The following is a 23,222-nucleotide window of genomic DNA, read 5'->3' on the forward strand; positions in this document are numbered from 1 at the left end:
CTAGACTTTAGATGCCATAGAAATGAGAGCCCAGAGCACACTAAGTTTTCATCAGCAAAAGACCGTAGATGTGCCATAACTTTGCAATGCCTTGAACTCCAGAATATGCCACAGATGGAAGATGCAGAGAGGAAGATCTGCCTCTTCTGTTGTGAGCTCATCCATTTGGTAAGCAGAATAGAACTACCTGATACATGGGGACTGTGTCTGTGCTCTGCTCTGCTCTGCTGTGCTCTGCTCACAGAGGAATGGAGCGGGGCCTTGCTCTCATGTCAGTGCAGATAAACTCACTTTCTCTTTAACCCTTTTTCCTCTGTAAACAATTCCACTATTTGTACCCTCAGATACACTTCCACATACCCTCAAGTACACTTCCATATGCCATCAACTATTACACTGTCTTATACCATCAAAACAGTTTGTGAAACAATATTTTTTGTTTCCATACACACCCTTAATGCCTTCTGTAAAACAATGTGTATTGTTCAGTTATAAATACATCGCCACTGTACAAGCACTGATTGTCCCACCTCCCTCACACGCTTCCTCACAAGCAGAACATAGTATTACATAAATGGGTTGACACTCATTGAAATGGACAATAAAAAAGGTTTTTTAAAGTATGTTAAGAGTAAAAGGAAGACTAGGGTGACTTTGGGACCCCTACTAAGTGAGAGGGGTATTCTTATAATGAGGCATGCTGAGAAGGTGGAGATACTGAAGGCCTTCTTTGCTTCTGTCTACAGTGAGAAAGCTCTCCCTCCCGAATCTCAGACCCTGAAGCTTAGTGAGAGGGTCTGGGGAATGGAAGATTTCCCTTTAGTTAAGGAAGAGCTGGTCCGTGAGCACCTAGGCCACGATGAGTTTCATAAAGCCATTGGATATGATGAGGTGCATCCAAGGTTGCTGAGGGAGCTGGCAGAGGTGATTGCTGAACTGCTCTCTATCATATTTGAGATGTCATGGAGAAAAGGGGAGTTGCCTGAAGACTGGAGGATAGCCATTGTCCCTCTTGTCTGCAAAAAGGGCAAGAAGGAAGATCCGGGTAATTACAGGCCAGGGAGCCTCACCTCTGTCCCTGGAAAGGCGATGAAACACCTTGTGCTGGATGCCATCTCCAGACAGTTGGAAGAAGAGGAGGTTATCAGGAGTAGTCAGCATGGTTTCACCAAGGGGAGGTCATGGTCAGCCAACCTGGTAACCTTCAATGACATTTTCACTGGCTGGGTGGATGGGGCGAGAGCAGTGGATGTTGTCTACCTTGATTTCAGCATGGCATTTGATACTGTCCCCCGTGACATCCTTATAACACCTCAGATATTACAGACCTGGATCAAGTCCCCTCTCAGTCTTCTTTTCTCATGGCTTAACAGACCCAATTCACTCAGCCTTTCTTCATAGGGGAGATGCTCCAGGCCCTTCACCATCTTTGTGGCCATACGCTCGACTTTTTCAAAGAGATCCCTGTCTTTTCTGTACTGGCAAGACCAGAACTGGACACACTACTCCAGATGAAGCCTCACCAGGGCAGAGTAGAGGGGGAGGATCACCTCCCTCAACCTGCTGGACACGCTCTTTCTAATGCACCCCAGCATGCCATTGGACTTTTTGGCTACAGGGGCACACTGCTGCCACATGGCCAACCTGTCGTCCACCAAGAAGCCCAGGTCCCTCTCTGCAGAGCTCCTCTCCAGCAGCTCATTCCCCAGCCTGTACTGGTGCATGCAATTATTTTTTCCTAGGTGCAAGACTCTACACTTGCTTTTGTTAAACCTCAGCCGTTGAATGGACACCCGTTTCCATTTCTTGCCTTCCACAGGGGCAACTGATATTGTGTCATGGTTTAATAATTTTGTAATTTTGCTATCAGTATTCCACATCATAACATCATATAAAGCATGAATAATTTTACTGAATCTGCAACTTACAGAAGAAGACTACATCTCTCAGAGAACAACATGAGCAGAGAGATAGGTCACGGGACCTGGACACTATATTAAGTCTGTCGCAGGCTGGACTGAGGTCTTTCGAGTTCTGGCGTTCAGGGGAGTGTGTGGGAGCCTTCACCGTTTCGCCTAGATTCACAGTAGGCCTCTCGGTTATGGGACTCATTCTCTCTCCTATTTTGCTTGATTCGTTAGCTCAATTTTCAATTATATTGTATTATATTGTGTTATCCTGTATTTCGATATAGTATTTAGTAAATAAGTGTGCCTCCTTAGATTGTTGCCGCTGTTTTCTTTTCCTAATTAACTTTTTTTCCTTTCGGCCTAGGGCCTCTGCAGGGCCCACGGCCCCTGTCACAGACGCAAGTGGATTTTCGTTTAAACCGTGACAGATAGATCAGCCAGGGAGTTGGGAGGAATCAACTTAAAACTGAACAGGACTCGTGAGTATTTCACACACTGAGACGGGTTAGCATGTTCTTATTGATTTCTATCTTTGTCTTCAACTATTTTTTTCAATTTTACTGACACTGATGAACAACTTTCAGAATTCATGCTTTTTTTTAAATCATGAAAAAAAAAAGAAAGAGAAAAAAAAGAGAAAAATGAGGAAAAGGAAAAGGAAAAGGAAAAGGAAAAGGAAAAGGAAAAGGAAAAGGAAAAGGAAAAGGAAAAGGAAAAGGAAAAGGAAAAGGAAAAGGAAACAGAAAAAGAAAAGGAAAAGGAAAAAAAAGGAAAAGGAAAAGGAAAAGGAAAAGGAAAAGGAAAAGTAAAAGTAAAAGGAAAAGGAAAAGGAAAAGGAAAAGGAAAAGGAAAAGGAAAAGGAAAAGGAAAAGGAAAAGGAAAAGGAAAAGGAAATGGAGAAGAAAACGACATAGAAAAAGAAAAAGAAAGAAAAAAAAAAAGACAGGTAGGGCTAGATAGAATCACAGTGAAGGAGATGACAACACAGTCCATCAGACTTTGGTGAGATGGAGCAAATTTGAGTAATCCCCCTAAAAGTCAGTTATCAGACAGATAATTGGGAGGTATCTGATTGAAAAAAGAGCATTGGCACTAGCACCAGTGTCTGTGTCCCTGAACTGTAAGGCATTCCATGTCCAGCAAACACAGTTCTGAAAAACATCGTAGTTTCAGAAAAAGAATTTAAAAAGAAAAAAAAAAAAAAAGACATCAAATCACCTCACAGATTCATATTTACAACTTAAAATGGGACAAGACTCATGAGAATTTCTCATGTTGAGAAGGGTTAAAACATTTTCATTGATTTTGATCTTTGTTTTCAATTCTTTGTCTCAATTTTATTGAAATTTATGAACATCATTTAAGCTTACAGCCTAAAATAAATAAATAAATAAATAAATAAATAAATAAATAAATAAATAACGAGACATCCATTTACGTCTTGTACTTGCCCTGATGCCCCTTTGACCTTCAAAGTTCCCACCAGACCTTCATTGCCGGACAGTATGAGATCCAGCAGAGAACTTCTCCTCTTTGGTTCCTCCATGGCTTGGTCAAGAATCTGCCATCTGTGCTCTCCACGGATTTGCTGGATGGCACATGTCCTGCTGTGCTGTCCCTGCAGCAGATACTGGAGTGCAAAAGGCTCCCAAAGGGGACAATGGCCTGATAACATGAGACTCCCATCTGTTTTCAGAGGGCACCTTCCATTTGCTCTCCATGATCAAGAAGCCAGGAACAGACACTGATGGTCTCCTCTGTTGGCCATTTCCATTACCTCTGACCTGGTTGCTCTTCCATTCCGAAGCAGAGCTCAGTGCACTCTCACAGAGGGCAGTCGCCCTTCCTTGACTCCTCGCCCATCCATCCTAAAGACTCTGTATCCCCCTTGTGCTACAGTGAAGTTGTGGAAGCCATTTAACTGTGTCCCTGTGGTCAAATCAGGAGCTCAGGTTTGCAGCTCATCTATGGTATCAGTGTGCAGAAGGTGGCACACAGACATTAGACCCATCGTGGGTCTTGGATTTGACTTAGCAGCACAGACGCACTTATGGCATGGCTTTCCTGAAGGCCCTGTGCTGTTCTTGCAGCTGCGAGTGAATTCACCAGACAGCCAGTGCTAACCCTTCTCTGGCCTCCAGCTGATGCCCAGGAAGGAGGTGTCTATCTCAGGGATTTCCCACATGGTTTACAAACACTGGCACACATCAGGAGCAGCCCAGGCACCTTGGGCATTACCCAGTGTCTGTGTGTGAGCAGCTGCTTCCCAGATGAAGGACCAAGGACTCAGAGCAGGAGCTCACATGCAGGCAACTCCTTGTGCACTTCTGAACTGAACCAGAGGAATCCCAGCTCCTGTGGTTCTGTGGGGAGCTGTATCCCATTTCAGCTCCAGGATTTCTGACAAGGGATGAGACTCCTGCACTGCCTCAGCTGGATCACTGTCCTGCACAGAGAATGTCCAAACCACCCCGTCCTTGTCTGGGTGTCCTTTGTGATTCATCAAATGAACTCTGGTAGAACTCGCTATACGTCTCCAATCAGTCACTGACCACTGGACATGTGGTGGTTAACTGGGCAGATTTCAAAGCACAGTCATGATGCTGCTTTTTTTCAGAAGCTGTTGGCCATGAGGACCCAGGGACATGTCAGGGGAGATGAGTGGGAAGGATAAAAATGATATTATCTGCTGCTTGCTTTTCCGGTCTCCTTGGACACAGGGAGCTCATAAGGTGGGCAGAGCTGCACAGAGACAGATGTGCCCAGGAGCAGCTCCTGTGCACAGCACAGCCTTCAGGTGACAGAAGGAGAGGAGAGAAATTGGAGAGAGCTTACAGGATATGTACGGTATGAGTGGGCTGTGAGCTCAGTGCAGGAGCATTGCTCACAGACCACGACATGGTAAGTCTCAATGCAAACCGTGAGCTGCTTTTCATAGAGAGTTAACTTAATTTGGGATATCCCATAGCAGATATGCATGCAGGCACTGCATGTTTCTTTACTCTGTTAAAAGCCTTCTGCTCTAGCTGAGGGCTTCTGTGCTGCAGGGTCTGAGCACAGCCCTGAGGGCTGCGTGTCCCAGCACAGCTGCAGGCTGTGCAGTCGGGGCTGCAGGCTGTTGCCCAGGGCTGTCCTGCAGAGCAGAGTCCCTGCTGTGCCCCAGGGGCTGTGTGCCGGGTATGGGACTCTGCCGCCTGCCAGGCTCAGCACTCAGTGTCATGGTTTAATAATTTTGTAATTTTTGCTATCAGTATTCCACATCATAACATCATATTAAGCATGAATAATTTTACTGAATCTGCAACTTACAGAAGAAGACTACATCTCCCAGGGAACAACACGATAGGTCACGGGACCTGGACTCTATATTAACTCTGTCGCAGAACAGACTGACGTCTTTCGAGTTCTGGCGTTCAGGGGAGTGTGTGGGAGCCTTCACCGTCTCGCCTAAATTTCACAGTAGGCCTCTCGGTTACGGGACTCATTCTCTCTCCTATTTTGCTTGATTCGTTAGCCCAATTTTCAATTTTCAATTATATTGTATTATATTGTGTTATCCGGTATTTCGATATAGTATTTAGTAAATAAGTGTGCCTCCTTAGATCGTTGCCGCTGTTTTCTTTTCCTAATTAACTTTTTCCTTTCGGCCCAGGGCCCCTCCGGGGCCCACGGCCCCTGTCACGGACGCAGGTGGATTTTTAGTTCAAACCGTGACAGATTTTGGTGGAGGATGCGGGCATATTGAGTTGCTGTTTTTCTGTGTTTTCTTCTGTTGCTCTTTTAGCTTTTAACAGAGCTACAAGTTGTTTTTCTTTGATAAGGAGCTATCTTAGGTTTGCGATTCTGCGCCTGCGAGCTTGACCTTGAAAGTCCAGGCGGACTGCCAATACTCCGGTATATTTTATAAACACTGATGAGCTTTGTTTTCTTTTAGTTTTTTTCTCTCTATTGAAGAAAAAAGAAAGAAAAAAAAATGTTCCCTCTAGTAAGTTTGTTCTACCAGGGACTGCATTTCATTAGTTCCTCTTTTGTGATGCTCCAAACATATTGGAGCATGTTTAAGCTAGCCACTTTTTCCTATGGAATTGTAAACATGTATAATGATTTGAAAGCATGGTTATCAACGCTTACTTGGTATCTGCATGCAGCTCCAGAGGGAGCAACTAATGCAACTAATGCAACTAATGCAACTAATAGTACGGAAATGGTGGTTTTTGAGCGTGCTCTTCCTTTTTTCTTTGCATCCTTTAAGCAGTCTTCGACTGACCAGTTGTCCCAGTGGACCACACTGTCAATCTTATTAATCTCCCTGAATTTACTGTTGGTTATTGTAGTGATCTCACTCAGTATCTGGATTTATAACCTCAGGAGGAAGTCTTCCCTAGAATTAGAGAATACTGAGTGGCAGGGAGTGTGGAGAGACTTTGGAGAGACTTTTAGAAGACAGACATCTTTAGTGTCATGGAGCTTTACTCCTGAAACTCCTTTACACTTAAAGAATCCCAAGAGTTTGACCGCATATTTGAGACAGGAATGTTGTGGCTCAGGCAGATCTCAGGAGGCACAAATGACTTGGGGCCTAGCTAATGCTTATCGGGCCTTATTTAATACCATTTCTGAGAGGGAAGTTTTTGATGCTGAGAGAGGGAGTCTCAGGGCTGAGAATGAGAGTCTCCTTGATGAGAGAAATAACCTCCTACAACAACGAGACTCATTCTGGTATGAGAAAGAGAGTCTCAGAGCTGAGAGAGAAGACCTCCTACATCAACGAGACACATATTGGTATGAGAAAGAATCCCTGCAATCCAAACTCAACACTCTTCAGTCCGAGCACAACGCTCTCCAGTCCGGGCACGGCACCCTCCAGTCCGAGCACAACGCTCTCCGGTCCGAGCACGACACTCTCCAGTCCGAGCACAACGCTCTCCAGTCCGAGCACAATGCTCTCCAGTCCGAGCACAACGCTCTCCGGTCTAAGCACGACACTCTCCAGTCCGAGCACAACGCTCTCCAGTCCGAGCACAACGCTCTCCGGTCCGAGCACAACGCTCTCCAGTCCGAGCACAACGCTCTCCGGTCCAAGCACAACGCTCTCCAGTCCGAGCAGAACGCTCTCCAGTCCGAGCACAACGCTCTCCGGTCCGAGCACAATGCTCTCCAGTCCGAGCACGGCACTCTCCAGTCCGAGCACAACGCCCTCCAGAATGAGAATAGCTGCCCCCAGTCTGAGCGCGACATTCTCCCGTCGGAGCGTGACACCCTCCAGACTGATTACAACACCCTCCAGTCTGAGCACAACATCCTTCAGTCCGAATGTAACACCCTCCGATCTGAGCGAGATGTCCTCCGGTCCATGTACAGCGACCTCAAGGTTCAGTTCGATGCTATCAAGATCGATCGTAACAACCTCCAGACCATGTACGATGCCGTCCAATCTGAGCGCAACACTCTCCAGTTCAAACACGACGCGCTCGAGTCCGGGTTCGACACAATTCAGTCCAAGTACAACGCCCTCAGGGCTGAGTTCGACACCCTGGAGTTCGAGCGCAATCTCCTCCGATCCAAGCTATGCACCCTCCAGTCCAAGGGGAACATCCCCAAGTCTGAACCGTATGTACCACACCTTGACCAACTACCAGGGGCACCAGATACAATGTTGGTTGCCCCTGTAAGAGGGCGAAAAGTAAAACAATTTTCAACTCAGTTAGAGAAAATGCAGAAGGAGTTAGAAGAGCGGAGGGAGTTAGGAGAGCAGGACTCAGGAGAGCAGGGGGACTCAGGAGAGCAGGGGGACTCAGGAGAGCAGGTGGAGTCAGAAGACCAGAACAAGTTGGAGGAGCAGAGGATGTTAGAGGGGTATAAGAAGATGATAGAGGAGCAGAAGAAGTATGAGGAGCAGAGGAAGTTAGGAGAGAGGAAAAAGAAGGAGGGTTACCTAGAGGAAATAATACAAGAGTCAGAGTCAGATGAAGAGGAGCCAAAAGTTAGATTTTCTTTACGAGAATTTCTCGAGTCCAAACTTATAGATGGGGCAGCCTCATCAACACAGTTACCACCATCAACACCTGGGACTCTTGATAGAGCAAAAGGTGAGCAAAGTATTACGACCATTATTGATAGATCTTTAAAACTGAGTGAAATTCGGGATCTAAGAAAGGATTACACACGTCAACCAAAAGAACATATGGTCACTTGGTTACTTCGATGCTGGGACAATGGTGCCAGCAGTGTGTGGCTTGATGGCAATGAAGCTCGCCAACTGGGTAGCATTTCCAGAGATGCACGTGTGGACAGAGGTATTGGCACATGCCAAGATCAGTCCTACACCCTCTGGAAGCGGATGTTGATAGCGGTAAGAGATAGATTCCCCTTTAAACGGGACTTGGAGCCTGAGAAAAGGAAATGGACTGATATAGAGAAAGGCATCCAAACTTTGAGAGAAAATGCTCTGGTGGAAATGCTATACAGCTCCCACTTCAACCGCAATGACCCGAACCAATTACATGATCCTGAGATAGTCCGTGTACCACGACAAATGTGGCGTGACTTTACAAGGGCTGCTCCAGAAAAGCATGCCAGTGCACTTGCATTAGTATACGGCCAAGGGGAAAGGAAACCCCTTGTTAACGAACTAATTGCTAAACTTCGGGAGCTTGAATTATTTATAAGCACTACAGAAGTTAATCGTTATACTTCAGCCATTGTCAAAATAGCTGAAAGGTTAAACAGAATGGAGGGAACACAAAATGATATTATTGACATGTTGACTAACATGCCTGATGTAGATGGATCCATGGTGGTACCAGATGATGGGGACCAGGATTCCCACGATCGCCTATTGAAAAAGCTAAACAACATGAGTTCCTCTCGACCCGTATCATCGAAAATCTCAACCATAAAAAAGAGAGGTCCTCATATTCAAGCAAATGACAACGATAAGACCATACGTTTTGCTTTGTTGTATTTCTTGAGTAATCATGGGGAGGATATAAAGAGGTGGTATAATTCATCCACTTCTGCACTTCAGGCAAGAGTGAAAGAATTACAGTACAAAACAACCACCAAGGCGAACTCTTCCAAAAGCGGGAAAGTTCCAGTTGCTGCAAGCCACCGAGGTAAACAATAGAGGGGCCCTGCCCCCAGCCAGGGGGGGGAAAGGGACAACAGAGTATACTGGACTGTGTGGATTAAGTGGCCTGGCACATCTCAACCACAGAAATATAAAGCCTTGGTGGACACTGGTGCACAGTGCACCCTAATGCCCTCAAGTCACCAAGGGACACAACCAATATATATCCATGGAGTGACTGAGGGTTCTCAAGAATTGACTATGTTGGAGGCCAAAATAAGCATCACTGGTAAAAACTGGCAAAAACACCCTATTGTGACTGGTCCAGAGGCTCCATGTATACTGGGAATCGATTACCTTAGGATGGGACATTTTAAGGATCCCAAGGGGTATCGATGGGCCTTTGGGATAGCTGCTGTTAACACAAACGGTGTTAAGCAGCTGTCAACTTTACCTGGTCTGTCAGATGATCCTTCTGCTGTGGGGTTGTTCCAGGTAAAAGACCAAGTGGTACCAATTGCCACCAAAGTGGTTCACAGACGGCAGTACCGCACCAATAGGGACTCATTGCTCCCCATTCACAAGCTAATTCGCCAATTAGAAAATCAGGGAGTGATTAGCAAAACTCACTCGCCTTTTAACAGCCCCATATGGCCAGTGCGTAAAACCAGTGGGGAATGGAGGCTGACGGTAGATTACCGTGGCCTGAATGAAGTCACACCTCCATTAAGTGCTGCTGTACCAGACATGCTAGAACTCCAGTATGAACTGGAGTCAAAAGAAGCTAGGTGGTATGCTACCATTGACATTGCTAATGCCTTCTTTTCCATTCCATTGGCTGCAAAATGTAGGCCACAGTTTGCTTTTACCTGGAGAGGTATTCAGTATACCTGGAACCGTTTACCTCAGGGGTGGAAGCACAGCCCAACAATTTGCCATGGATTGATCCAAGCTGTTTTGGAACAGGGTAATGCTCCTGAGCACTTGCAGTATATTGATGATATTGTAGTGTGGGGCCATACAGCAGCAGAGGTTTTCCAGAAAGGAAAACAGATAATCCAAATTCTTTTGAAAGCTGGTTTTGCCATTAAGAGCAGCAAGGTGAAGGGGCCTGCCCAGGAAATTCAGTTCTTAGGTATAAAATGGCAAGATGGACGTCGTCACATCCCAGCAGATGTGACTGACAAAATCACTGCTATGTCTCCGCCCACCAACAAAACAGAGACCCAATCTTTTCTGGGAGTAGTGGGCTTTTGGAGAATGCATGTCCCAAACTACAGCCACATAGTGAGCCCCCTCTATCAGGTAACACGGAAGAAGAATAATTTCTCATGGGGTCCTGAGCAGCAGCAGGCTTTTGAGCAGGTAAAACAAGAGATAGCCCGTGCCGTGGCCTTGGGGCCAGTACGGACGGGACAGGATGTGAAGAACATCCTCTACACTGCTGCTGGAGAGAAAGGTCCCACTTGGAGTTTGTGGCAAAGAGCCTCAGGAGAGACCCGAGGCCGACCCCTGGGATTCTGGAGTCGAGCATATAAAGGGTCTGAGGAGCGCTACACTCCGACTGAGAAGGAGATCTTAGCCGTGTATGAGGGGGTTCGGGCTGCTTCTGAAGTAGTTGGGACAGAGGTTCAGCTTCTTCTAGCACCTCGCTTGCCAGTAATAAACTGGATGTTTAAAGGACAGGTTCCCTCCACCCATCATGCTACTGATGCCACTTGGAGTAAGTGGATTTCATTAATTACTCAACGAGCTCGAATGGGAAAACTCAGCCGTCCTGGAATTCTAGAAGTGATCATGGACTGGCCTGAGAGTAAAAAAATTGAAAAACCACCTACAGAAGAGGTATCACGTGCTAAAGAGGCACCACCATACAATGAGCTACCAGAAAACGAAAAGAAATTTGCCCTATTCACAGATGGATCATGTCGTATTGTAGGGAAGCATCGCAGATGGAAAGCTGCTGTATGGAGCCCCACACGACAAGTTGCAGAGGCCACTGAAGGTAAAGGAGAATCAAGTCAATTTGCAGAGGTAAAGGCTGTTCAGCTTGCTTTAGATGTGGCTGAACGGGAGAGGTGGCCAATGCTTCATCTTTATACTGATTCATGGATGGTGGCAAATGCCTTATGGGGGTGGTTTCAACAGTGGGAAGATGATAATTGGCAACGAAAGGGTAAACCTGTTTGGGCTGCTGAACTGTGGAAAGACATTGCTGCCCGAATAAGGAACATTGTTGTAAAGGTGCGCCATGTAGATGCTCATGTGCCTAAAAGTAAGGCTACTGAAGAACATAAAAATAACCATCAGGTTGATCGAGCTGCCAAAATTGAGGTGGCTCAAATAGACTTGGACTGGCAGAACAAGGGTGAATTATTCCTAGCTCGGTGGGCCCACGAGACTTCAGGTCATCAAGGAAGGGATGCGACATACAAGTGTGCCAGAGACCGAGGGGTGGACTTAACTATGGACGCTATTGCTCAAGTTATTCATGACTGTGAAACATGCGCCATAATTAAACAAGCCAAGAGGATGAAACCTTTTTGGGGGGAAGGGCGATGGCAAAAGTATAAATATGGAGAGGCATGGCAGGTTGATTATATCACCTTGCCACGATCTCGCAATGATTAGCGGTATGTACTCACCATGGTGGAAGCAACCACTGGGTGGCTTGAAACATACGCAGTACCCCATGCTACCGCCCGAAGCACCATATTAGGGTTGGAAAAGCAAATCCTGTGGCGGCATGGCACTCCAGAAAGAATTGAATCAGATAATGGGACTCATTTCAAAAATTCTCTTGTAACCACTTGGGCCAAAAATCATGGCATTGAGTGGATTTACCATATTCCCTATCATGCACCAGCTTCTGGTAAGATTGAACGATTCAATGGGTTGTTGAAAACTATGTTGAAAGCAATGGGTGGTGGAACGTACAAAAACTGGGAGAACCATTTAGCAGAAGCCACCTGGTTGGTCAACACTCGAGGATCTAGTAATCGTAATGGTCCTAACCAATCCAGCTCCCTACGTACCGTGGAGGGAGATAAGGTTCCTGTAGTACACATAAAAAGTGTGTTGGGAAAAACAGTTTGGGTCCTTCCAGCGTCTGGAAAGGGCAAACCTCTCCGGGGTACTGTCTTTGCCCAGGGACCTGGGTGCACGTGGTGGGTGATGGACAAAAATGGGAATGTTCAATGTGTACCACAAGGGAATTTGATGTTGGGGGAGTGCAGCCAATGATTTTCTTGTAGATATATAGGTAGAGTCTCAGAAAATATTTCAATTAGGTTATAGAGTTTTGTTCTCAACTTAGGGATTTGTATGGAATAAATATAAATTGTTGAGAAAAATAAGGTTGCTGATTATTCACAATTATACATATGAGTGTGTATGTATGTATAAACATAATGTAATGATGTAGAATAAGGGGTGGAATGTCATGGTTTAATAATTTTGTAATTTTTGCTATCAGTATTCCACATCATAACATCATATTAAGCATGAATAATTTTACTGAATCTGCAACTTACAGAAGAAGACTACATCTCCCAGGGAACAACACGATAGGTCACGGGACCTGGACTCTATATTAACTCTGTCGCAGAACAGACTGACGTCTTTCGAGTTCTGGCGTTCAGGGGAGTGTGTGGGAGCCTTCACCGTCTCGCCTAAATTTCACAGTAGGCCTCTCGGTTACGGGACTCATTCTCTCTCCTATTTTGCTTGATTCGTTAGCCCAATTTTCAATTTTCAATTATATTGTATTATATTGTGTTATCCGGTATTTCGATATAGTATTTAGTAAATAAGTGTGCCTCCTTAGATCGTTGCCGCTGTTTTCTTTTCCTAATTAACTTTTTCCTTTCGGCCCAGGGCCCCTCCGGGGCCCACGGCCCCTGTCACGGACGCAGGTGGATTTTTAGTTCAAACCGTGACACTCAGCCTGCCCGGGGAGCTGCCCAGGGTGCTGACGGAGACGTGTGGTGTGGGGGGAAGGAGTCCCCCGGCAGGGCTTGTGCTGCCACAGCTGCTGCCTGGGCCAGAAGGATCACAGCTCCACTGCACAACTGAAAGTTTCTGTGCGTACTTTGAAACAGGAGAGCCAAGGTAGCAATTTTCTATTTCTTGTTTGGACGGAAGGCGAAAGGATTGGAAGCAGAAATCTAAGAGTCTGTCAAATTCCAACACAGCTCTGAGACTCCCAATTCTTCTTCAGTCAATTGCTTGTTATGTGAACTGTCACACGAGAAGTGTATTCAGCCTCTCCTTTTACGAAAAGGAACCTTTCCAAGGGTGGAACTAGTTGAAATTATCTATTTTGTTGGCAAGAAAAATACACTTATATTGCAAATAGGCAGGTTTCCTGAATAGAAAGTGAAGGGCACAAAGGTTGGGACTGAGGATTTTGACAGGAGTGAGGGTAAAGATTTGAGACACGAAACAGATGAAGAAGTTTAGGGAAATGGGATAAGATTAGAAGATGAAAGGAAGGTTAAAGCTCCATATGCTTCTTCTGCGTATAGAATGGTGAACTTAATGAAGTTAAATTCAATTAGTGTTGCTAAATGAATATTGTCATAGGAGAATGAAAACTTTTCATAGTATAGTAGGAGGAGTGTCTATGAGAATCGTCTGGACTTGTCATTATCTTCTGCACTCTGAACAGGACTCCAAGCCCAGGAACAGCAGATGCCCAACAGCAGCTCCATCAGCGAGTTCCTCCTGCTGCCATTTGCAGACATGCGGCAGCTGCAGCTCCTGCACTTCTGGCTCTTGCTGGGCATCTACCTGGCTGCCCTCCTGGGCAACGGCCTCATCAGCACATCCGTAGCCTGCGACCGCCGCCTGAATACCCCCATGTACTTCTTCCTCCTCAACCTGGCCCTCCTTGACCTGGGCAACATCTCCACCACTCTCCCCAAAGCCATGGCCAACATCCTCTGGGACACCAGGGCCATCTCCTACACAGGATGTGTTGCACAGCTCTTTTTCTTTCTCTTCTTTATGTCAGCAGTGTATTCCCTTTTCATCATCATGTGCTATGACTGCTACGTTGCCATCTGCAAGCCCCTGCTCTACGGGGCGTTGATGGACAGCAGAGCTTGTGTCACCATGGCAGCAGCTGCCCGGGGCACTGGACTTCTCAATTCCCTGCTGCACATTGCCAGTACATTTTCACTGCCTCTCTGCCAAGGCAGTGTAGTGAACCAGTTTTTCTGTGAAATCCCCCAGATCCTCAAGCTCTCCTTCTCAGAATCAAATCTCAGGGAAGTTGTGTTTATCATGTTTAGTTTAAGTTTAGGCTTTGTATGTGTCATGGTTTTGTAATTTTGTAATTTTGCTATCAGTATTCCACATCATAACATCATGTCAAGTATGGATACTTCTGTTGAATGTGCAGTCCACAGAAGAAGACTACATATCCCAGAGAACAACAGGAGTAACAATAAGTCACGGGACCAGGACTCTATATAATCTCGTTCCCAGGCTGGAGTGCCCTCCTTCTTCTCTCGAACTTCTCGGAGAGTGGGAAGCGTTCCAGCCGTGTCGCCTAGAGTTCACAGTAGGCCTCTCGGTTTTCGGAGACTCTCTCTCTCTGTTTCGTTCGATTTTGTTAGCCTTAATTATATTATATTGTGTTATCTTGTATTTCTGTATCATATTTAGTAAAATAAGTTTTTCCTCCTTAGATTGTCGCTGTTTTATCCCACTCCCCTTTTCCCCCTCCTTTCCGGGCCCCGGGGGGGGGGCGTGGGGTGGCTTCCCCTGTCACGGGCATAGGTAAATCTAAATAACCCGTGACAGATTTTTTGGTGGAGAATGCGGGCATAGAGCTTTTTAGCTTTTAGAACAACTCTCTCTTTGCTCTTAAAGAGCTTCGTTACGGGAGTGTTCGGAGTGTTATCTTTCCGTAGCTGCTCACGGAGAACGTGACCTTGAAATACCAGACAAATTGTCAACATTAAGGGCTGCTGCACATTCTCAGCACTGCTATCTAACTTTTGTGTAGAAAACAAAGGGATTTCTTTCTCCCTTAGAGCAAAGCTAGCTAGCTCTGACTTTTACAGAGCCTGCCAGCTATGAATCCACTCTTCATCCCAGTTGCTCTGTTTAAGGGATTGAAAGCAATTATGATCTTCTTAAAGTATTGGTCAACTATTAACACCATAATTTGGTGTTGTGGAATTGTGCAGATATATAGCCTAATAAGGTGGATACTGATGGAGACACCTGCCTGGTACTTTTATGAGATGTGGTATGGTCAGAATTTTGGCATCTACACCTCAGATGCAATTGTGAATCTTACTAACACTTGCATCCCAGATGGAACAGGCAATTTTACAAATACTTGCATCCCAGATGGAACAGGCAATTTTACAAACACCACCATGTTTAATTCATTGTACAGGCTAAAAAAACCCTTTTTATTTAGGTTGTACTCTCAGATTTCCACACGCTTTTCAATAACTGAGATAGGGTTCATACTTGCATTCATGTTATCACTATCAATGCATGCATATATGTTCCTATGCATTCGTTCTATGCGGAAGTCTCCTCCAGAACCAGAGAATGATGACTGGCAGGGAATATGGAAAGGTTTAGGAAAAGTCTTAGAAGCATGGGGACCCGCAGTGTCATGGGATTTCACTCTTGAACACCTAAGGGACCCTAAGAAATTAAGTGAGTATTTGGGTCAGAGATCTAAGGAGGTAAACCTTATGTGGGGTTTGGCTTATGCATACCGTGCTTTGTATCATACTATTCTGGAGAGAGAGAGTTTCCGATCTGAGATTCAAGCCCAAGTTAATTCTGATCAGTCACAGGAGGCATCAGTAGCAATATCAGTTGCCCCTGTGGAAGGCAAGAAATGGAAACGGGTGTCCACGCGTCTAGAAAGAAAAGAAGGAGAAGCACAGGGGGGGGCAGCAGAAGACCCAGGTGCCGGGCATGGAGCAGTACCGAAAAAAGCAAAGGCAAAAACCAAGAGGCATGAAGAAGAGACTGATGATGAGGAGGAAATCACCTATTGTCGACCTCTGAAGCTGACTGAAATCCAAGGCTCAAGAAAGGAGTTTACACGGCGTCAAGATGAAGGTATCCTTGCTTGGTTGCTTCGCTGCTGGGACAACGGGGCCAACAGCTTGTCTCTAGATGGTAATGAAGCTCGCCAACTAGGAAGCATTGCCCAAGATGCAGGTATCGACAGAGGGATTAGCAGATGTTCGGATGGAGCTGCCACTCTCTGGTTGCGGCTGTTAGAAGCCGTGAGAGAAAGGTACCCCTATAAGGATGCTTTGAAGCCTAAATTTGATAGTTGGAATACCGTCCAAAAAGGTATTCAGCGCCTGAGGGAATTGGCCATGGCGAAAATGTTGTACAGCCCTGATCCAAGCGAACTTGACCCTGAGAGAGTGAGGGCCGATCCTGACATGTGGCAGAAAATCACAAGTACAGCACCAGAGAGAATTGCACAGTCATTGGTATCAGGATCTAAAGGATTCGTGGACAGATGGCCCCGAGTTGTTGAGCTGATTATAATGCTTCAAACCATCGATCAGCAGCTCCCCCAACTGCATGCCGCAGTTTCTGCCATCTCACGGCTAGAAAACCGAGTAGATGAAATGTGCAAGAAATTGTTTCCATCAACTAATCGTAATGATGATCCCGTAATAGTATCAGAAACAACTGATGAAGGTCAATCCTCGTACGGGCCACCAGGTCTAATGAAGGATCTGATCAAACTAGTCCAGTCCTACTCCCCACCTGCATCATCAAAAGTCTCAGCTGTTAAACGCACACGCTTCCCAGCTCGAGCAAAGAACAACAGTACGATTGCACCGCGTGTTTCCATGTGGCGCTACCTACGTGACCGTGGAGAAGACATGAGGAAGTGGCATGATCAGCCCACTTCTGCACTACGAGCACGGGTGAAAGAACTGCTAGACATACCAACCACCAGTGGAGTTGCTCCAGTCATCACAGGTAACCAATAGAGGGGCCCTGCCCTCAGTCAGGGGAGGGAAAGGGATAATAGAGTTTATTGGACTGTGTGGATTCGATGGCCTGGCACATCAGAACCACAGGAATATAAGGCGCTGGTGGATACCAGTGCACAGTGCACCCTAATGCCCTCCAGTCATGAAGGGACAGAATCAATCCATATTTCTGGAGTGACTGGGGGCTCTCAAGAATTGACTGTGCTGGAGGCTGAAATAAGCCTCACTGGCAAAGACTGGCAAAAACATCCTATTGTGACTGGCCCAGGGGCTCCATGTATACTGGGTATTGATTACCTCAGAAGGGGGCATTTCAAGGATCCTAAGGGGTATCGATGGGCCTTTGGGATAGCTGCTGTAGACATGGACAACATTAAGCAGCTGTCTGTTTTGCCTGGCCTGTCAGAGGACCCGTCTGTTGTGGGGCTGCTACGAGTAAAAGAGCAGCAGGTACCGATTGCTACAAAGACAGTGCACAGACGGCAGTATCGCACCAACAGGGATTCCTTGCTCCCCATTCATGATTTGATTCGCCAGTTGGAGAATCAGGGAGTGATCAGTAAAACTCACTCACCTTTTAACAGCCCCATATGGCCAGTGCGTAAAGCCAGTGGAGAATGGAGGCTGACAGTAGACTACCGTGGCCTGAATGAGGTCACACCCCCATTGAGCGCTGCTGTGCCGGACATGTTGGAACTCCAGTACGAGCTGGAGTCAAAAGCAGCCAAATGGTATGCCACCATTGACATTGCCAATGCCTTCTTCTCTATTCCTTTGGCCGCAGAATGCAAGCCACAGTTTGCCTTCACCTGGAGGGGCATTCAGTATACTTGGAACCGTTTGCCCCAGGGGTGGAAACACAGCCCAACCATTTGCCATGGGTTGGTTCAAACTGTACTGGAACAGGGTGGTGCTCCTGAACACCTGCAGTACATTGATGACATTGTTGTGTGGGGTGATACAGCAGAAGAGGTTTTCACAAAAGGAGAGCAGATCATCCAAATTCTTCTACAAGCTGGCTTTGCTATTAAGCGAAGCAAAGTAAAAGGACCTGCCCAGGAAATTCAGTTCTTAGGTATAAAGTGGCAGGATGGACGTCGTCACATCCCAGCAGATGTGATCGACAAAATCACTGCCATGTCTCCACCAACTAGCAAGAAAGAGACACAATCTTTCCTGGGTGCAGTAGGCTTTTGGAGGATGCACATTCCAAACTACAGCCTCATTGTAAGCCCCCTTTATCAGGTAACGCGGAAGAAGAATGATTTTGCATGGGGCCCTGAGCAGCAGCAGGCTTTTGAACAGATTAAACAAGAGATAGCCCGTGCTGTAGCCCTGGGGCCAGTACGGACTGGACAGGATGTAAAGAACATCCTCTATACTGCTGCTGGAGAGAAAGGCCCCACTTGGAGTTTGTGGCAAAGAGCCTCAGGAGAGACCCGAGGCCGACCCCTGGGATTCTGGAGTCGATCATATAAGGGGTCTGAAGAGTGCTACACTCCAACTGAGAAGGAGATCTTAGCCGCGTATGAGGGGGTTCGGGCTGCTTCCGAAGTAGTCGGGACTGAAACACAGCTCCTTTTGGCACCTCGACTGCCAGTGCTGAACTGGATGTTCAAAGGACAGGTTCCCTCCACCCATCATGCTACCGATGTCACCTGGAGCAAGTGGATTACGCTGATTACACAGCGAGCGCGAATGGGAAACCTCAATCGTCCAGGAATCCTAGAGGTAATCATGGACTGGCCTGAAGATAAAAAGTTTGGAACATCACCAGCAGAAGAGGTATCACGTGCTAAAGAGGCCCCACCATACAACGAATTACCAGAAAATGAAAAGAAATATGCCCTATTCACTGACGGATCATGTCGCATTGTAGGGAAGCATCGCAAATGGAAAGCTGCTGTGTGGAGCCCCACACGACAGGTTGCAGAGGCCACTGAAGGTAAGGGAGAATCAAGTCAGTTTGCAGAGGTAAAAGCTGTCCAGCTGGCCTTAGATGTTGCTGAACGGGAGAGGTGGCCAATGCTGTATCTTTATACTGACTCATGGATGGTGGCAAATGCCTTATGGGGGTGGTTACAGCGGTGGGAACAAAATAACTGGCAACGGAGGGGAAAATCTGTTTGGGCCGCTGAACTATGGAAGGACATTGCTTCCCGAACAAAGAATATGGTTGTAAAGGTGCGTCATGTGGATGCACATGTGCCCAAAAGTCGGGCTACTGAAGAACAACAAAACAACCATCAGGTAGATAAAGCTGCCAAAATTGAGGTGGCTCAAATTGACTTGGACTGGCAGAATAAGGGTGAATTATTTCTAGCTCGATGGGCTCATGAGACCTCAGGCCATCAAGGAAGAGACGCAACATATAAGTGGGCCAGAGACCGAGGGGTGGACTTAACCATGGACGCTATTGCGCAGATTATTCATGATTGTGAAACATGTGCCATAATTAAACAAGCCAGAAGGATGAAACCTCTCTGGGAGGAAGGGCGATGGCAAAAGTATAAATATGGGGAGGCGTGGCAGGTTGATTATATCACCTTGCCACGATCTCGCAGTGGTAAGTGTTATGTACTCACTATGGTAGAGGCAACCACTGGGTGGCTTGAAACATACGCAGTACCCCATGCAACTGCTCGAAACACCATATTAGGTCTTGAGAAACAAGTCTTGTGGCGACATGGCACCCCAGAAAGAATTGAATCTGATAATGGGACACATTTCAAAAATTCTCTTATAAATACTTGGGCCAAAGATCATGGCATTGAGTGGATTTATCATATTCCCTACCATGCACCAGCTTCTGGTAAAATTGAACGATATAATGGGTTGTTGAAAACTATGTTGAAAGCAATGGGTGGTGGAACATTTAAGCACTGGGAGAAGAATCTGGCAGAAGCCACTTGGTTGGTCAATACTAGAGGATCTGTCAATCGTGATGGTCCTAGTCAATCTAGCCCTCTACACACTGTAGAAGGAGATAAGGTCCCTGTTGTACATGTAAAGAACATGTTGGGAAAAGCTGTTTGGGTCCTTCCAGCTTCTGGAAAGGGCAAACCTATCCGTGGAACTGTCTTTGCCCAGGGACCTGGGTGCACTTGGTGGGTAATGCAGAAGGATGGGGATGTTCAATGTGTGCCACAAGGGAATTTGATGCTGGGGGAGTGCAGTCAATAATTTTATGTATCTATATATATATATATATGTTTGCATGTGTAGTGTATTTTAGTTATTATAGTTGTACATTTAGTTATGTTACATGCAATTCTACTATTTAGCTATCACAATTTTACATACGTGTATATATATGTATATATATGTATATATTAACCATGATGTAATAATGTAGAATAAGGGGTGGAATGTCATGGTTTTGTAATTTTGTAATTTTGCTATCAGTATTCCACATCATAACATCATGTCAAGTATGGATACTTCTGTTGAATGTGCAGTCCACAGAAGAAGACTACATATCCCAGAGAACAACAGGAGTAACAATAAGTCACGGGACCAGGACTCTATATAATCTCGTTCCCAGGCTGGAGTGCCCTCCTTCTTCTCTCGAACTTCTCGGAGAGTGGGAAGCGTTCCAGCCGTGTCGCCTAGAGTTCACAGTAGGCCTCTCGGTTTTCGGAGACTCTCTCTCTCTGTTTCGTTCGATTTTGTTAGCCTTAATTATATTATATTGTGTTATCTTGTATTTCTATATCATATTTAGTAAAATAAGTTTTTCCTCCTTAGATTGTCGCTGTTTTATCCCACTCCCCTTTTCCCCCTCCTTTCCGGGCCCCGGGGGTGGGGCGTGGGGTGGCTTCCCCTGTCACGGGCATAGGTAAATCTAAGTAACCCGTGACAGTATGCTTTGTTTACATAGTGGTGTCCTATGTGCAGGTCTTCGTGGCTGTGCTGTGGATGCCCTCTGAGCAGGGATGGCACAAAGCCTTCTCTACGTGCCTTCTTCACCTGGCTGTTGTCTCCCTCTTTCTCAGTACTGCCTTTTTTGCCGACCTGAAGCCCCCCTCTGTCTCCTAGCCCTCCATGGACCTGGTGGTGGCAGTTCTGTTCTTTGTGGTACTTCCAGCAGTGAACCCCCTCATCTACAGCATGAGGAACCACTTGGTCAAGGGTGCAGTGAGGAAAGTGTTGACCAGATGTGTTTCACAAACATCGAACTGCCCATCCTTTTGAATTCATGTCATGTAATGCGGCTTTTTACTGATGCAAACTCTTTGTTTTGTTTTGTTCTGATCAATTTTTATAACTATAATTTTTATTATTATTATTTTAATACTGTAATGTTTTTCACTAAAACATCATTACACAAATCTATTCCTCTTCAGTTTGTAACTTTTTAGTGTAGCCCAGACACTCTGTACATAATGTATCAGGCTCTGTGTGAACCTTAACAGAATAAAGGATGTGCAGTGACTCTGTCTGTCCTCCTTCTTGTACGACATTTCTGGAGCTGTTGGGGTCGGATGTTCTCAGAAACCCCGCAATCCAGCAGGAAGCACACGGCTGTTCATCAGACTATGCGGTGACTTCAGCTTGAAACACTTTCCAGCTGGTCCCTTGCCCAGTGTTGCCCACAACGCTGACAAAGGAGTTTCAAACTATTCTTTTCTTATCTGACCTGACATCCTGCTTACCCAAGCCCCTCTGCAATAGTTAAGCCTTAGATTGTCCCCTTGTTTGAACTCAATCCCCACTTTTCTTGGACCTAGCAAATACTTTTGCTAGATTATTACATTCTGGGAAAGGTAAGATTTCAAATAACTTCTGCTCTCCACTTTCTGTCTTAGCTTGTGCTTTTTCTATTCTTCATAGCTATTTCCACAGGTTTTACATTGCCATAATACACACCTCATTTCAAAATACAGCAAGATGATTACAATAGTACAAAGAAATAAAGAGTTGCTTTAGCCATGCAAAATGCGGTAGCCAACCAGTAAGTTTTTCCCACAGTTCGGGTGAATCCAAATATCTATCTATCAATACTTGATGAAGTAGTTTAATATATTCACAAATATAGTAGTTCGGATTCTCTTTTTTGTTGTTTGTAAGAGATGTAGTTAATTCAGCCCACATTGTTAATTGTCACCCACCAGAACAGTGATTCAAACCCTGCAGCAATTGTATTTCTCAAATTAAATTTATCAGAGACACCTCTGATCACTCCATTTGAATCTGTATCTATATACAGCATCATCAAATGAGAACCCTAAGCTCCTTTTGTTCCTTTAGGGGCTATGTGACATCCCCTTTGTGAATGCCAGGGTGAATGGTAGAACTCATTGAGCAAGTGCACAGGTACCTCACAGTGAGATGGGAGAGTGAACCGTAAGATCTTCCCACCCGCTGCAACACCACCAGAGATCTGCTCTACAGATTCCCAATCTCAAATAGTTTCCTGCTGAATCTTCCATAACATTCAGGGTCTCACTGCATAGGGAGAAATTCCCGGTAGGCCTGGTAGCTCTTACACCCTGCCTTGAGAGGCAAGCTGTATGGTTACATGTGGCCATGGTGAATGCAGGAGGGCTTTTGGCATCCACCTCAGGCACTGGAGAGAGAAGAAAAGATAGCGATTTACAGGCTCTGTTTCCTCAGGCAGCTTTCTTTTGATACAGGGTAATCATGTATCACATCCCTTGGGGGTCCCGGATCCACTGCAGTGGAAGGTGTACTACCTGATCCACAGGCCATCCTGATGAATGATGAAGCATAGCAATCGCTATGGTTGAGACTCTGGACGGTATATTTAATACATTCTACCCAGGTATTCATATCCCCGTACCCTGTCTCAATTTCAAATGTTTGTCTGAGATCCTTTATTTCTGCAACTATTACAACTGCAGGGTTTATTCACTCTCTTTTCCCTATGCTGGACATTCTGAGTATGGTCAGGGAATGAATCCCATATGGCTATTCTGAAATGTATTGGTCAGAACTAGCATATAACGAAACCATCCATTTCTTGGGAGTTCAGGGAAATCCATTTGCCACTGTTGCACAGGGTGAATTCCCTTCCCTATTTGTTCCACAGAAACCTTGGGGCTGGTTCTAGGATTATTCTGCAAACAAACCTCACATTGCTGTGTTACCTATTCAGTGGTGGTGTATAACCTCCGAGCCATAATCTGATGGCTCAGCTATTTATAAAGAGCCTCTGTTCCCCTGTAAGTTTTCCTGTGCTCAACCATAATTATGGCGCATAATAGGGACTATTATTTTGTT

The 23,222-nt window shown here is 45.7% G+C and overlaps 1 protein-coding gene across 1 annotated transcript in view; it reads left to right on the forward strand.

The window, feature by feature from the left end:
- LOC146754591 (uncharacterized) overlaps nucleotides 1-22,696 on the forward strand; it is a 30,763-nt gene extending 8,067 nt beyond the window's left edge. The window contains exons 3-5 of the mRNA XM_085527803.1: nucleotides 747-924; nucleotides 21,018-21,116; nucleotides 22,616-22,696. Coding sequence (XP_085383929.1) covers nucleotides 747-924; nucleotides 21,018-21,116; nucleotides 22,616-22,696 — 358 coding nt within the window. The remainder of the gene's footprint in view (nucleotides 1-746; nucleotides 925-21,017; nucleotides 21,117-22,615) is intronic.
- Nucleotides 22,697-23,222: the final 526 nt, after the last annotated feature.

Source organism: Coturnix japonica, chromosome W (assembly GCF_054131305.1).
Source record: "Coturnix japonica strain WE chromosome W, WE-NBRP24, whole genome shotgun sequence".
Lineage (NCBI taxonomy): Eukaryota > Metazoa > Chordata > Aves > Galliformes > Phasianidae > Coturnix > Coturnix japonica.